Source organism: Grammomys surdaster, unplaced genomic scaffold, assembly GCF_004785775.1.
Source record: "Grammomys surdaster isolate TR1022 unplaced genomic scaffold, NIH_TR_1.0 136, whole genome shotgun sequence".
Classification (NCBI taxonomy): domain Eukaryota; kingdom Metazoa; phylum Chordata; class Mammalia; order Rodentia; family Muridae; genus Grammomys; species Grammomys surdaster.
In genome coordinates this window covers 12580452-12593373 of record NW_021604594.1, presented here as the reverse complement: position 1 = coordinate 12593373, position 12922 = coordinate 12580452, and the positions used below count along the sequence as shown (strand labels likewise).

The 12922-nt window shown below is 43.8% G+C and overlaps 1 protein-coding gene across 1 annotated transcript in view; it reads left to right on the top strand.

Annotated features, from left to right (window-relative positions):
• The first annotated feature begins 208 nt into the window (after nt 1-208).
• Pdk1 (pyruvate dehydrogenase kinase 1) overlaps nt 209-12922 on the top strand; it is a 28353-nt gene continuing 15639 nt past the window's right edge. The window contains exons 1-6 of the mRNA XM_028762960.1: nt 209-501; nt 2364-2505; nt 6910-6981; nt 9959-10143; nt 10388-10477; nt 12291-12368. Of these exons, the coding sequence (XP_028618793.1) occupies nt 306-501; nt 2364-2505; nt 6910-6981; nt 9959-10143; nt 10388-10477; nt 12291-12368 (763 nt within the window). The 5' untranslated portion in view covers nt 209-305. The remainder of the gene's footprint in view (nt 502-2363; nt 2506-6909; nt 6982-9958; nt 10144-10387; nt 10478-12290; nt 12369-12922) is intronic.

The window sequence follows — 12922 nt, the reverse complement described above, 5'->3', positions numbered from 1 at the left end:
AGCGGCCCCACCCGACAAGGCGGAGAAGCGTTCCCCTTTTCTTTCTCCGCCTCTGTCCTCCCGGGGCTCCGCCCACACGGGCGTGTCTTTCGCAAGGGGCGGTGGCTAGAGCTCCCTTCTCGCCCGCCTCCGCTTCCTCGGGGCTCCGCCTGTGGGGGCGTGGCTCCAGCGAGGAGGCGGTGGTCTCGGCGCTGACAGCAGCTCCCCGCCCCCGCGGCCCGCCACGTCCCGCACGTAGCGCCCAGGCAGCGGCATAGAGCGGCAGGTTGGCGCCGGGAGCTCCGGCTCCTCCGGCGGGGCTCGGTATGAGGTTGGCAAGGCTGCTGCGGGGCGGCACGAGCGTCAGGCCGCTCTGCGCCGTCCCCTGTGCCAGCCGTAGCCTGGCCTCGGACTCGGCCTCGGGCTCCCGGCCGGCGCCGGAGAGCGGCGTTCCGGGCCAGGTGGACTTCTATGCGCGCTTCTCGCCGTCGCCACTCTCCATGAAGCAGTTCCTGGACTTCGGTGAGGGCGGCCGCCGGGTCGTCGGGCCTTCGTGCGCGGGCCCCGTCCTACCAGGCGCACCCCTCCTCCCTCGTGTCGCCTCCCCTGCGTCTTAGGTGCTTCCTTCCTCCCCGGAGGGTGCGGGCGCTGGCAGGCCGGGCACATAACAAGGGCGTGCGACTATGGTGTGCAGAATAACAAAGCAGGGGCCCCGCGGGCTGCAGCCTTCCGCGCACGTGCCTAGGTGCGCGCTTGGGGACCCGGTGTCTTCGGGGAAGCCTTGCTGGGGTTCAAGGCCAGAGCTCACATTGCTTCGAGGGTGGCGTTCTGCAGAGGCGAGATCAGTGCCAGCACAGCGATGATCGTTTGGAGTGGCGTGATGGCAGGAAAACAAGTTCCTACTGGCCCAGTGCTTTTCTCTCCAGTGTTTCCACCGAGAGCAAATTCGTTTCAACAGCAGTCAGTCTCAAGCACGAGTAAAGTGCATGGTCTTGTCTGTGTGTAACAGATTGCAGAACTGCAGAATTAGGCCTTTGACTTTTGACTTCTCATCAGAAGTAATGAGGGAGAAAGGAAAATGCTTAATATAAACTCTTAACATTGAACTCCGAAAAGTTCTGGAGTAGAAAAAGTTATCTTTTGTGCCGTGCTGTCAGGTTATAACATGGTTATCGAGCATGAGAGATTAGTGGTGTAGATTAGTAGAGATTACTTTATCTTAAAATTGTGGTTTGCAGTGACAGGTGCTTTTCCTTGTATTTATTTACTAAGGGAATATGAAAGGCTCCCGTTTGTGTGTGAGTGTTTTGCTTTTATTAGTAAATGCCTGTACTGTGGTGTAGGAATGTTCACCTTGTTCATGAATACTCCATTAAACTTTGACAAGATGCTTTCCATTATACTGCTACTGTTGACAAGATAGTTACTGCTAAGGTTCCATCTGCAAGGTTGAATTAGTTTCAAATGGAGTGCTGAAATGTGACTTTTTAGTTCAAGTGAAGCTGCTTGCCAACGGATGAATACTTATCAGCTGTTCTGCCGAACATCTGGGGGAAGGGGCAGGTGATTTTCCCAGTATTCCGACAACTGAGTAGGTTCCACTTGATGGTTGGTGACATGGTGTTGATGGTCTTGTCCTTCTGTTGCCTGAAAACCTCTGTGACTGACTCTGTTCTGGTGGTTAGTATTTGTATCGAATCAATGACTTGGGTCAGAATTTACTCAAAAGTCATGAGTCAGAGTTTCTCTCTTCTCTTCTCTTCTCTTCTCTTCTCTTCTCTTCTCTTCTCTTCTCTTCCTCCCTCCCTCCCTCCCCCCCTCCCTCCCCCTCTCTCTCTCTCTCTCTCTCTCTCTCGCTCTCTCTCTCTTATGGAGACTAGGTTTTTCTGTGTGTAGCTTTGGCTGTCCTGGAACTCACTCCTGCTGGCTTTGAACTCACAGAGATCCACCTGCTTCTGCCTCCCAAGTGCTTTAAAAGTGAATTAAAGACATGTGCCACTATTTCCCAGCAGGAATCAGAATTTCTAAAGGCAGCAGTGGGGCATATAGAAGGGGCTTTTCCCAGTTCTCTTCACAGGCCCTGGCCTTATGCAGACAAATTCAGCTTACCCGAATTCTAGGATGGATAGTAATCGTGAAGTATAACAAAGTACCTACATGGTTGTACTGAGCTGTTGGAATTTCTGGAGTTGGAAGGTCATTCTGGAATCAGGGTAGCTTTATAGACCAGTTAGCTCAACTGTGCCTGGATATATTTTTGTTTCTTAGTCCCTTCCTCTCTATGGTAAATCTACCGTTATGGCCTTCCCAAGTGACTCCCTCATTTTCAAACTCCTGATACCTTGTGCCTTCTACTTACTGCCTTTCACTGTGCTTGGTTTCAGGATCAGTAAATGCCTGTGAAAAGACCTCATTTATGTTTCTGCGACAAGAGCTGCCTGTTAGATTGGCAAATATAATGAAAGAAATAAGCCTCCTTCCCGATAATCTTCTCAGGACCCCATCTGTACAGCTGGTACAAAGTTGGTAAGAGCCCATCTTTTTTGTTTCGCTCTGTTTTTTTTTTTTGTTTTGTTTTCGGAAATAGGGTTTCTCTGTGTATCCCTGGCTGTCCTGGAACTTACTCTTATAGAACAGGCTGACCTCAAACTCAAAGATCTACCTGCCTCTGCCTTGGGAGTGCTGGGATTAAAGTCAGACACCACCACTGCTCAGCAAGAGTCCCATCTTGTGTTTACAATTTCAGTGGACATGTGGATTTTGTCCAAGGTTAAAGAAAATACTTTTACATATTTTATTTATTTGGTTTTTGAGACAGGGTCTCACTATGTAACTCTGGCTGGCTTGGAACTCACTATGTACCGTGATGTCCACTTATTTCTGTCTCTGTTTTCCAAGTATTATGATTGATTGACTTATTTGAGATAGGGTCTCACTATGTATCTCTGGCTGGCCTAGAACTTTCTGTAGACTAGGCTGATCTCAAACTCAAAGAGGTCTGCTAGACTTTTTTCTCCCTAGTGCTGAGATTAAAGGTGTGTGCCTAAGAATAGACATACCACACATGTGCAGGTGTCTATAGAGGCCAGATGAGGACACAAGCTCCCTTGGAACTAGAGTTATGGGCAGTTGTGTGCTGCCTGATGTAGGTGGTGGGAATCCAGTCTGAGTCCTCCTTGAGAGTAGCATGTGTCCTTAACTATTGGACCACCTCTCTTGTCCTGCATATACTCTTCAGTAGACTCTGAAAGCAGTTGAAGCATTCCTCTGCTCTGTGTCTATCCTGTCTTCGAAACACTGTATTTCATTAAAGTCTCTTGGTTTTAAGAGAGCACATTGGGCCTGCACAGAAGTACTGATGCTAAATTTAAGATTTATGTTACTGTATCTGCAAGAGTGTTATATTCTACTGAGAAAAGTAGCTACTATTTGTTGGCTACTATTTGCTGGCTATATATATTTGTTTGTTTGTTTGGTTTTTGTTTGTTTGTTTGTTTGTTTTTTTCGAGACAGGGTTTCTCTGTGTAGCCCTGGCTGTCCTGGAACTCACTCTGTAGACCAGGCTGGTCTTGAACTCAGAAATCCGCCTGCCTCTGCCTCCCAAGTGCTGGGATTAAAGGCGTGCGCCACCACTGCCCGGCTGTTGGCTATACTTATATACACATTTCTTTTTATTTATTTATTTTCAACCATGCCTGATAGGTGTTATTAACTCCTTTTACTAGTGAGGAAGCTAAGACATGATACAGTTTTTGTCCAGGTGTGAGCACAGACACTGGAGCCCTGGGTTTCAATCCTGTATGTGTCTGTCTCTGTTATACCATGGTATCTCAGAGTGATAGCATGTATCCAGGGCTGCATGTACCTTATTATAAAGTGAGTTTATTTTGGTGAAGTGCATCTTTTTCTAAATTACAGACTAGGGGATGAAGATGTAGTGTGGTAGAGTGGTTGCTGGCATACACTAGGTCCTGGTTTCAACCTCTAGCACTGCATAAACCACAGGAAGTGGTATACACCTGCCATCCCAGCACCCTTGGGAAGTGGCGGCAGAAGAATCAGAAGTTTAAGGTCGTGCTTAGTTACATAGCAAGTTCTAGGCCAGACTCATCTATGTGAGATCCTGTTGCAAACAATAAAAAGATCACAAAAGTTACAACTTTCTTCTGCTTTTTAGTAGCATCTGTATTAATAAGTTCAGTGTGATAATGTAGTGTGCACACAGTTCTGCATTGATCAGTTTTTTAGTAACATCTGTATTAACAAGTTTGGTGTGATGGGGTGGTATAGTGTGAACATATGTCCTGTATTGATCAATGTTTCCCTTTTAAAAATAGAAGTTATTGTAATTACACAGAAACTGCAATTTTGCCAAAATAATAAGGTTTTTATATTTTAAAAAGTTTTTTATGTGTATAGCTGTTTTGCCTGGTTATGTATCTGTGCACCAAAGGTGTGTCTGGTGCCTGTGGAGGCCAGATGGAGGCATCAGATCCCCTGAACCTTCAGTTACAGATGGTTGTGAGCTGACTTAGGGTTGCTGAAAACTGATCTCAGGTCCTCTGGAAGAGCAGAGAATTCCTTTAGCCACTGAGCAGTTTTAAGTGTATATTTTTATGTGACCGCCTGTCCAAATCCTTTATATTTCTAATATTTGTTTATTTTGAGACTGTCTTCCTGCCTTTACCTCCCTAGTGCTGGGATTATAGGCATGTGCCACCACAGCCTGCTTGTTAATTTAAAAGTGTTAACTAATGTTGTTTTAAATTACATTTTACAATTTTTTTTATGTGTATGTATGTGTGAGAGAGTACCATGTGCTCGGATTCTGGTGGTGGTTGGAGAACAGCTTGCAAGAGTCAGCTCTCTCGTTCCACCATATGGTCCCAGGGATCAAACTTTGTTAGTAGGCTGGAGGACTGATGCCTTTACCCACTGAGCCATCTTTCTGGTACTCAGTCTTTTCTAGTTTGAGACATTGTCTTGTGCAGGCCTGGGGCTCAGTATACAGACTAAGCTGACATGAAACTTGCAGAGATTCTCTTGCCTCTACCTCCTTGGAACTGGTATTACAGGAATGTGCTACCATGTCCAGTTACTGTGTCCAGATAAAAGCTGCTTTTTTCTGTTTTTTGAAACGGGCTCATTGTGTATTCCTGGCTAGGCTAGAACTCACACTGCAGACCAGGCTGACCTTGAACTCACAGAGATCCACCTTCTGCTTCCCTAGTGCAGGAATGAACAGTGTGAGCCAGCATGCCAAGGGGGAGAAAAGCTTTGTTTTGTTTTGGGTTTTTCAAGACAGGGTTTCTCTGTGTAGCCCTGGCTGTCCTGGAACTCACTCTGTAGACCAGGCTGGCCTCGAACTCAGAAATCCACCTGCCTCTGTCTCCCAAGTGCTGGGATTAAAGGTGTGCGCCACCACTGCCCGGCTTGTTTTGTTTTGTTTTAGGTGGAGGAAAAGCTTTAAACAAAAGTTTTGTTTGTATGCATGGCCAGGGTCAAGTATGAAGTGGAAAAAAATGTAACTACAGAATATTTCTGATTATGATTAATGGAGATGCTAGTTTTCTCTTCGTAGGTATTATAGTTTGTGAGATAAGCTGATCAAACATTTATTTAAAAACAAGGGGGCTAGAGAGATACAGCTCGGAAGTTAAGAGTGCTTACTTAGCACTGTTGCAGAGGAACCCTGTTCTGTTTCCAGCACCTGTAACTCCAGTTGCAAGGGATCCAATACCTGGAGTCCGAGGACCCCGGTACTCACATGTGCACGTGCTCCCAACACACAAATACATGTAATTAAAAATAAGTCATGATAAAAAAGAAGACAAACAAGGGCCTAGAAAGTTGGCTCAGTGGTTAAGAGTGTTCACTGCTCTTCCAGAGGACCAAGGTTAGGCTACTCATAGCTGCCTGTAACTCCAGCTCCAGGGGATTTGTCATGCTCTTCTGACCTCTGAGGGAACACACACACAGAAATTAAAAGAAAATATTAAGGAGTAAAAGAATGACTGCCGAATATTGGTCCCCAGAGGCTAGTTAGTTCATGTATGGAGCCGCTGCAAATGTAGTTACATGAGGAAAGTGGTCTAGAAAGTATCATGGGATTCATAGCAGAGAATATAATCTTCCATTCCTTACAATTCTTCATTTGAACTAGCTCATCCTGCTTTTTGAAATCTGGTCTTGTCTTACAAGGGGTAGGAATTTAAATATCCCCTAAAGACTACTTTTTCTTGCCAGTGAAGATAAATTTCAGGGCTAAAGCAGGGTGGTGGCCGTGAGAATCACTGACTTTTGAGTGCAGCAAGGCCTGGCTAGGCTTCATGGAGTGTTTTCCCCCGAAACTCCATCCATCCTCTTTAAAGTAGGTGCGTGTGTGTGTGTGTGTGTGTGTGTGTGTGTGTGTCCATCTGTTTAATTATGTCTACATGATTGTATGCAATGTGTGTGGCTGCTCACAGAGACCAGAAGAGTGTATTGGGTCCCCTGGAGCTAGAGTCATTGATTGCAAACTGTCCTCTGTAAGTGCTGGGAACTGAACTTGTGTTGTCTAGAAGAGCAGAAGGTGCTTTTAACCAATGTGCCATCTCTTCATCCTGAACATAGATACTTCTATGATGTGCCTAGAACTTCACTCAAATGCTAGTGGGTGTAAAATTCCTATTTGAGGACCAGTATGCAGCTCAGCTAATAGAGCACTTGCTCAGTGTGCACAAAGCCCAGACTTGATCCCTAGAACTGCTTGAAGCTGGCCTTGGTGGTATGCCTGGCTTGCATGAGACCCTGTCTGAAATATAAGAAAACAATCCCACTTAAATTATAATTTGTAGGCGTATTCTACATTTAAAATTATAAAATATCAAAAACACCCTTTGTGCTAATTTTACAACATGAATAAACTCAGGTCTCTGGTTTGTGTTTCAGGTATATCCAAAGCCTTCAGGAGCTGCTTGATTTTAAAGACAAGAGTGCTGAAGATGCTAAAACTATTTATGAGTAAGTATCATTGTACCATCCTATTCTGAATACAATTTTATATTCTTTTTAAAAATAACTTATTTAATTTCATTTTATATGCATGGGTGTGAGGGAGCTGGAATTACAGACAGTTCTGAGCCACCATGTGGTTGCTGGGGATTGAACCCAGGTTCTCTAGAAGAGCAGCCAGTGCTCTTAACCACTGAACCATCTCTTCAACTCCCAATTTCATATTTTTTAAACACCATACAAAAATGTAAATGTGGTTGCCTTAATTTGCTATTGGTCCACTTTAAGGAAACCGACTTACACTGAGGATTCTTTAACTGTACAACATAGTTACTGTATCCATGTATAGCAACCCACACAGGTACTAAAGACATCAAGACAGTATAAACCAGGGAGCTGGACTGGATGTAGACCATGCTACACAGCCCTCTCTACTGTAAGAAGAGACAGTTGAAATGTGATGACCAGTAGAAATCTAGATGTTACCTGGATGCCTCTTGGTCTGTTAACCTGAGGAGGGCATGACATTCCCAGAGGGACAGCCACCTCTGCTCCACTACTTGTTCATGTGTGTATACGCTGCCTGGATAGTCGGAAATTAGTGGAGCAGTTGAGGCACATACCTTTAATCCTAGCACTTGGGAGGCAGAGCCAGGAGGATCTCTGTAAGTTCGAGGCCAGCCTGGTCTATATAGTGAGTTCCAGGACAGCTAAGGCTACACAGAGAAATCCTGTCTTTAAAAACCAAGCGGGGAAAAAAGTTTCAAGTCTAGATTTTTTTGTGTAAGATCTCTAATTTTGAAGCATAGCAACTGCTTATGCTTCTTTTGTTATATAGAAGAGGTATAAAAATATCTCTGGGTTTCCACGGTCTGTGATTTAATATAATGTAAATCCTATGCCCAGTTTCATAGTCCTGATATCAGAGTTGATAAACCCAGTTAGTTAGTCAGGGAGTTATCTGCTTATAATGAATGTTGTTAAAGAATATAAAGACCTGTCTTCAGAAACTGTCATGTCTTTTTTTTTTAAGGAGAAGGTGCTGGCTTTGGTTTTGTTTTTAAAGGGAATGTCAGTAATACATACTTTTAGTTTTAAAGTAACTCATCAGATGTTCACTCTCTAGGTGAGTGGTGTCATTCAGTGTTTAAAGCAACTCTACAGAGATAGTGCATTTATACACAAAGAGGGTTCGTAGCTTGAGGTCTTGTAGCTAGTAAATGATAGGCCTAGGCACACAACGAAAGGCAAACGGTAGAATATCCTATAAATGCTACAGCAGGACCCTTTGAAAACCATCACCGTGAGCCGAGCCTAGGGGATGGGGTGAGCAGTCAGGCCGAGTAATGCTGTCATCTATATTCCTTTAAAAATTCACGCATATGCAGGCTCCTGTGCGTGTGTGTGGAGGCCGGAGGACAGCCTTGGGTATCAGCCTCTGGAATGTATGTCATCTACCTACTTTGAGGCAAGGTCTCTTGTCTTAGAGAAAGTCAGTCAGGCTAGATTGGCCAGTGAATTCCAGTAGTCCTATCTGTTCCTCCCACCCTGAGGTTACAGATGTGTGTCAGTCACCACACTTGACGTGATCAATGAGTACAGACAGAACTCAGGTCATTATGCTTGTGTGGCAAGCACTTTAGCAGCTGAACTGTCTCCCCAAACCAGGTTTTGTTTTCTGAGACAGTCTCATGTGGCTCAGGCTTTCTTGGAAACCACTGTATAGTCCAGTCTGGCTTCTGGTCCACAGTGAGCTACCTGCTTTGGCCTCTGCCTGGCATTGCAGGTGAGTCACTGTGGCCTGCTCAACAGGTTTTGTTCTAAAGAGAGGAACAGAAAGGTAAGTAAGGAGGGGATTGGAATTTTCAGTTGTTTTGAAAAAAATTTAAAATTGTATTTTGTCTTAATAGCTTGGTTTTGAAGTTATTCCCAGCTAAGAATTCCAAAAGTGAGGAAATCATTGGTGCTAGTGGCACTCAAGCTGCTGTCTCGGGAGAGAGCTCCTTCAAAGGCACGACTAGTCAGGAGATTGGCTTGTTGCATCACAATTAAGACTTCTTTCTTTTATCTTACTCCTTAAATTGACAAAAACAAGAATGCAGTGTGACTTGAAAATCAATCAATATCTCTCTTCTCTCCTCTCTCTCTCTCTCTCTCTCTCTGTCTCTCTCTTTTTATGTTTTTCGAGTCTCTCTCTCTCTCTCTCTTTTTATGTTTTTCGAGACGGGGTATCTCTGTATAGCCCTGGCTATCCTGGAACTCACTCTGTAGACCAGGAAAAGCTCTTCTAACCCAGCAATTTTCTTTTTCTCATCCATTTGGTTTTTGTGTTTAGGTTTGGTTTTTTTGTTTTTGTTTTGTTCTGTTTTTCAAGACAGGGTTCCTCTGTACAGCTCTGGTTATTCTTGAACTCTGTAGACCAGGCTGGCCTCAAACTCAGAGATGCCCTGCCTCTGCCTCCCTGAGGGCTGAGATTACAGGTGTGTGCCACCATCGCCCAGTTTCTCACCCACAATGTAAATTCAGGGTGAATGAAATCAGAGTTCTTTTTTCGATTTTCTATTCCGGGTGGTCTCTTTTCTCTGAACTCTAGGGAGGAGAGCCATAGCCAGCTTCCTTGGCTCATCCAGCTTGATTCCTTGGGGAGCGTTTCCCTAGAAACAAGGAACTTTTCTTAGGCGGTGTGTCTCTGGAATGCCATCCTCTTTAGTGAGCCTCAGATGATGGATAAGGGAAACCCTTACACTGTTCGCAGTAGTATGTAGCATCACAGGAATCCAAAAATTATGTAAGCTTCCTTTTTGAGATCCTTGCACCTTGTGAGGTCTGTGTATCTTACGTGCTGAAATGAATGTACACAAGTGTGGGAAAGCCTTCACTGACTCCTCTTTCTCTGAAGGAGGGCTTTTTGTAGCTGCAGCTTGTATCTTAGTATTGAAGCCACTTGTCGAAATACTTGGCAGTTCTGACCGAGAGCTTTGTTTAGATTCACAGACACAGTGATAAGGATCAGAAACCGGCACAATGATGTCATTCCTACCATGGCCCAGGGTGTGACTGAATACAAGGAGAGCTTCGGGGTGGATCCTGTCACCAGCCAGAATGTTCAGTACTTTTTGGATCGGTTCTACATGAGTCGCATCTCAATTAGAATGCTACTCAACCAGCACTGTAAGTATCCCGAAGTTGAAAGAAGTAGCTAATTGTTATGTGTAGCGAGTGCTCTTATAATTATCCGGAAAATGTCCCTTTAGAGTGAACATTACTGCTCTTTAAAGAAGGCATGTTTATTGACTTTAAAAATACCATCTTTACGCTTAAGGAAAGTACTCGTTCTCCTGTTTAGTACTGTTTAAGTCTGGAAAGCGGTGTTAGGCAAATGTGCTTACTTGGTTTGGTTCTTCGCTTTTGATAGCTTTATTGTTTGGTGGAAAAGGAAGTCCATCTCACCGAAAACACATTGGAAGCATAAATCCAAACTGCGATGTAGTCGAGGTCATTAAAGGTAAGTGCATCTGTCCTTTGTAGCAGGATTCGGAGTCAGAGCTGAGCGTTGGTCCTTCCCTTACAACTCTCGCTGTATCATGAGAGCAAGTGCTAGGCTTGGAATCACTTCATGACATTAATTATACAGGATATAAGGTGAGTGTCTTCCCAACAGAATTCTCTGTTAGTAAAGTTTTGTATGTTAGCAAGTGTAGTTATCTGTTTTCCTTCGAAAATTCACATCTTTCCCCATCCTCCCTAAAAAATGGCCATTGAGATGGCTCAGTGTGTGAAGACTTAGAACCTAAATTTGATCCCCAGACCTTACCTAGTTGGAAGGAGAGAACTAACTACTGAACATTGTCCCTTTGATCTCCATACCTGTCCCTTGGCATGCACATGCCCACAGATACGCACACATACACAGGAAGTGCAGTGAAATATTCAGGTTCCGAGTCTGTCCTTTCTAGTTCCTAATTCAAAGAGTGAGTGAAAATTCGTAACAGTTTAATTTGCATCTTTTCAAGCATGTATGTTTGTTTTTTCAAACAGGATTTTCTCTGTGTAGTCTTGGCTCTGTAGACCAGGCTGGCCTTAAACTCACAGAGATCTACCCTCTTCTGCCTCCTGAGTGCTGGGATTAAAGATATGTGCCACCCCTAACTGGCTATTATCAAGCATTATTTATTGACATAACATGCACATCAATGTATAAGTTGATCTAGTTTTTGTTATTTTAAGTATATAGGTGTTTTGCCCACATTTATGCCTGTACATCATATGCACGCCTGGTGCTCTTGGAGGCTAGAAGAAGGGGTGGGATCTTCTGGAACTAAAATTACAGATGGTTGTGAGCCATCATGTAGATACTGAGAATTGAACCCAGGTCCTCTGCAAAAGCAGCCTGTGCTGGGTTTTTGCTGTTTTTCCTTGAGGCAGTGTTTCTCCATGTGTCTCTGACTATCCTGGAAGATGCTTTCTAGGCCTCCTGCCTCTGTCTCCTGGGTGCTGGTTTTAAAAACATGTACTGCCTGTGTTGAGTCTTCTCTGCAGCTGCTGTGGTTTCTTGTTTTTAGAAGATGGAGTGTTCCACACATTTTGGTACAAACTCATAGCCATGTGGACATAGCCCACATTTTTGAGTGGCTCTTTAGAATGTAACAGAGTGCTAGCCTATCCTTCCTGTAATGTTAAATTAGGTTGTTCTCATTTTCCCTTCCTGTTACTCACACTGTCCTAGTGAACATGGGTAGATACATAGTGATTTTTGCTACTAGAAGGCAAGAATCTTAGGCTTGCCAGACGTGGTGGTACACATCCTTGATCCTAGCATTCAAGACCAGGACCAGCCAGGGAATTCGAGATTAGACCAGCTGGAGTTACATTGTAAGACTGATAACTCAACAACAATAATAACAAATCGTAGAATTAAAAACATTTTTAGGCATTTAAGTTTTCAGTACTACCCCCCCCAAAAAAAAAGGTAACAAACAATAGATAAAAATGTAGACTTCTAGAACCCTGACCAACTCTTTCTGAGATGTCTCAAAGATAAATATATATGCACATATATATATTTAATGTATATCATAATCTCTTTAGCCTGTGCTGTTTCCTTTGCTTTGTTCATGGCATGTTTCTGCCCTTTCTGTCATCTTTCTGTTACGGCTCAGGCTTTGCGACGTAGCAGACCTTCCCTTGCTAAGATTGCTGAAGTATATTTCTTCTGCAGAGAGTTTTAAGTTTTCATTTGTCAATACTGTTGGCCTCCTGTTGGGTAAGATAGAAGTACATTTCTTTAATGTTTCTTTGTTCTGTTTGCTTCACACTAGATGGCTATGAGAACGCTAGGCGGCTTTGTGATTTGTATTATGTTAACTCTCCTGAACTAGAACTTGAAGAACTAAATGGTAAGCCTGCCTGGGGGCACCTGTCCTAAGTAGTGGGTGTTCTGATAGCCAAGGAGCGAGTTGTGATTTGCTCAAACAGTAAAGGGCTCTTCCCTCAACTCCATCACTAAGTGTGAAGGCAGAAGAGTCATGTGTGCAGCCCACATCCACACTTACTGAGTTTAGTTTGAATATTTTGCTGTTTTGTTTTAGTTCTCTTTATTTTTTTTTAACTGATAATTTTGATTCTTTGCTATTTTCTTCAGCTACGGAATACTAAGAAAAATTTAAAAATTTTTGTGTACAGCTCGTAGCAAAGTTTATCTTTTTTTCTACTTCCTGAATTGTAAGTCAGTTTTTATTGTTGAAGGCAGAAGGCTGGGTGTGTGAAAGACAGGAAGTGCTTACCTGTCTGAGCGGCTCTGAAGGCCTTCACCCTGCCTTTGGATAAAGGGTTCAGAGTTTTGGACAGAGACTGCTAATGGTCATTTGACGAGGAAACCTCTCCTATGTTAAGATGATCCTTTGAGAAGGTGATGGGAAGAAATACGTTTTAATAGGCTTGAGCTAAACCA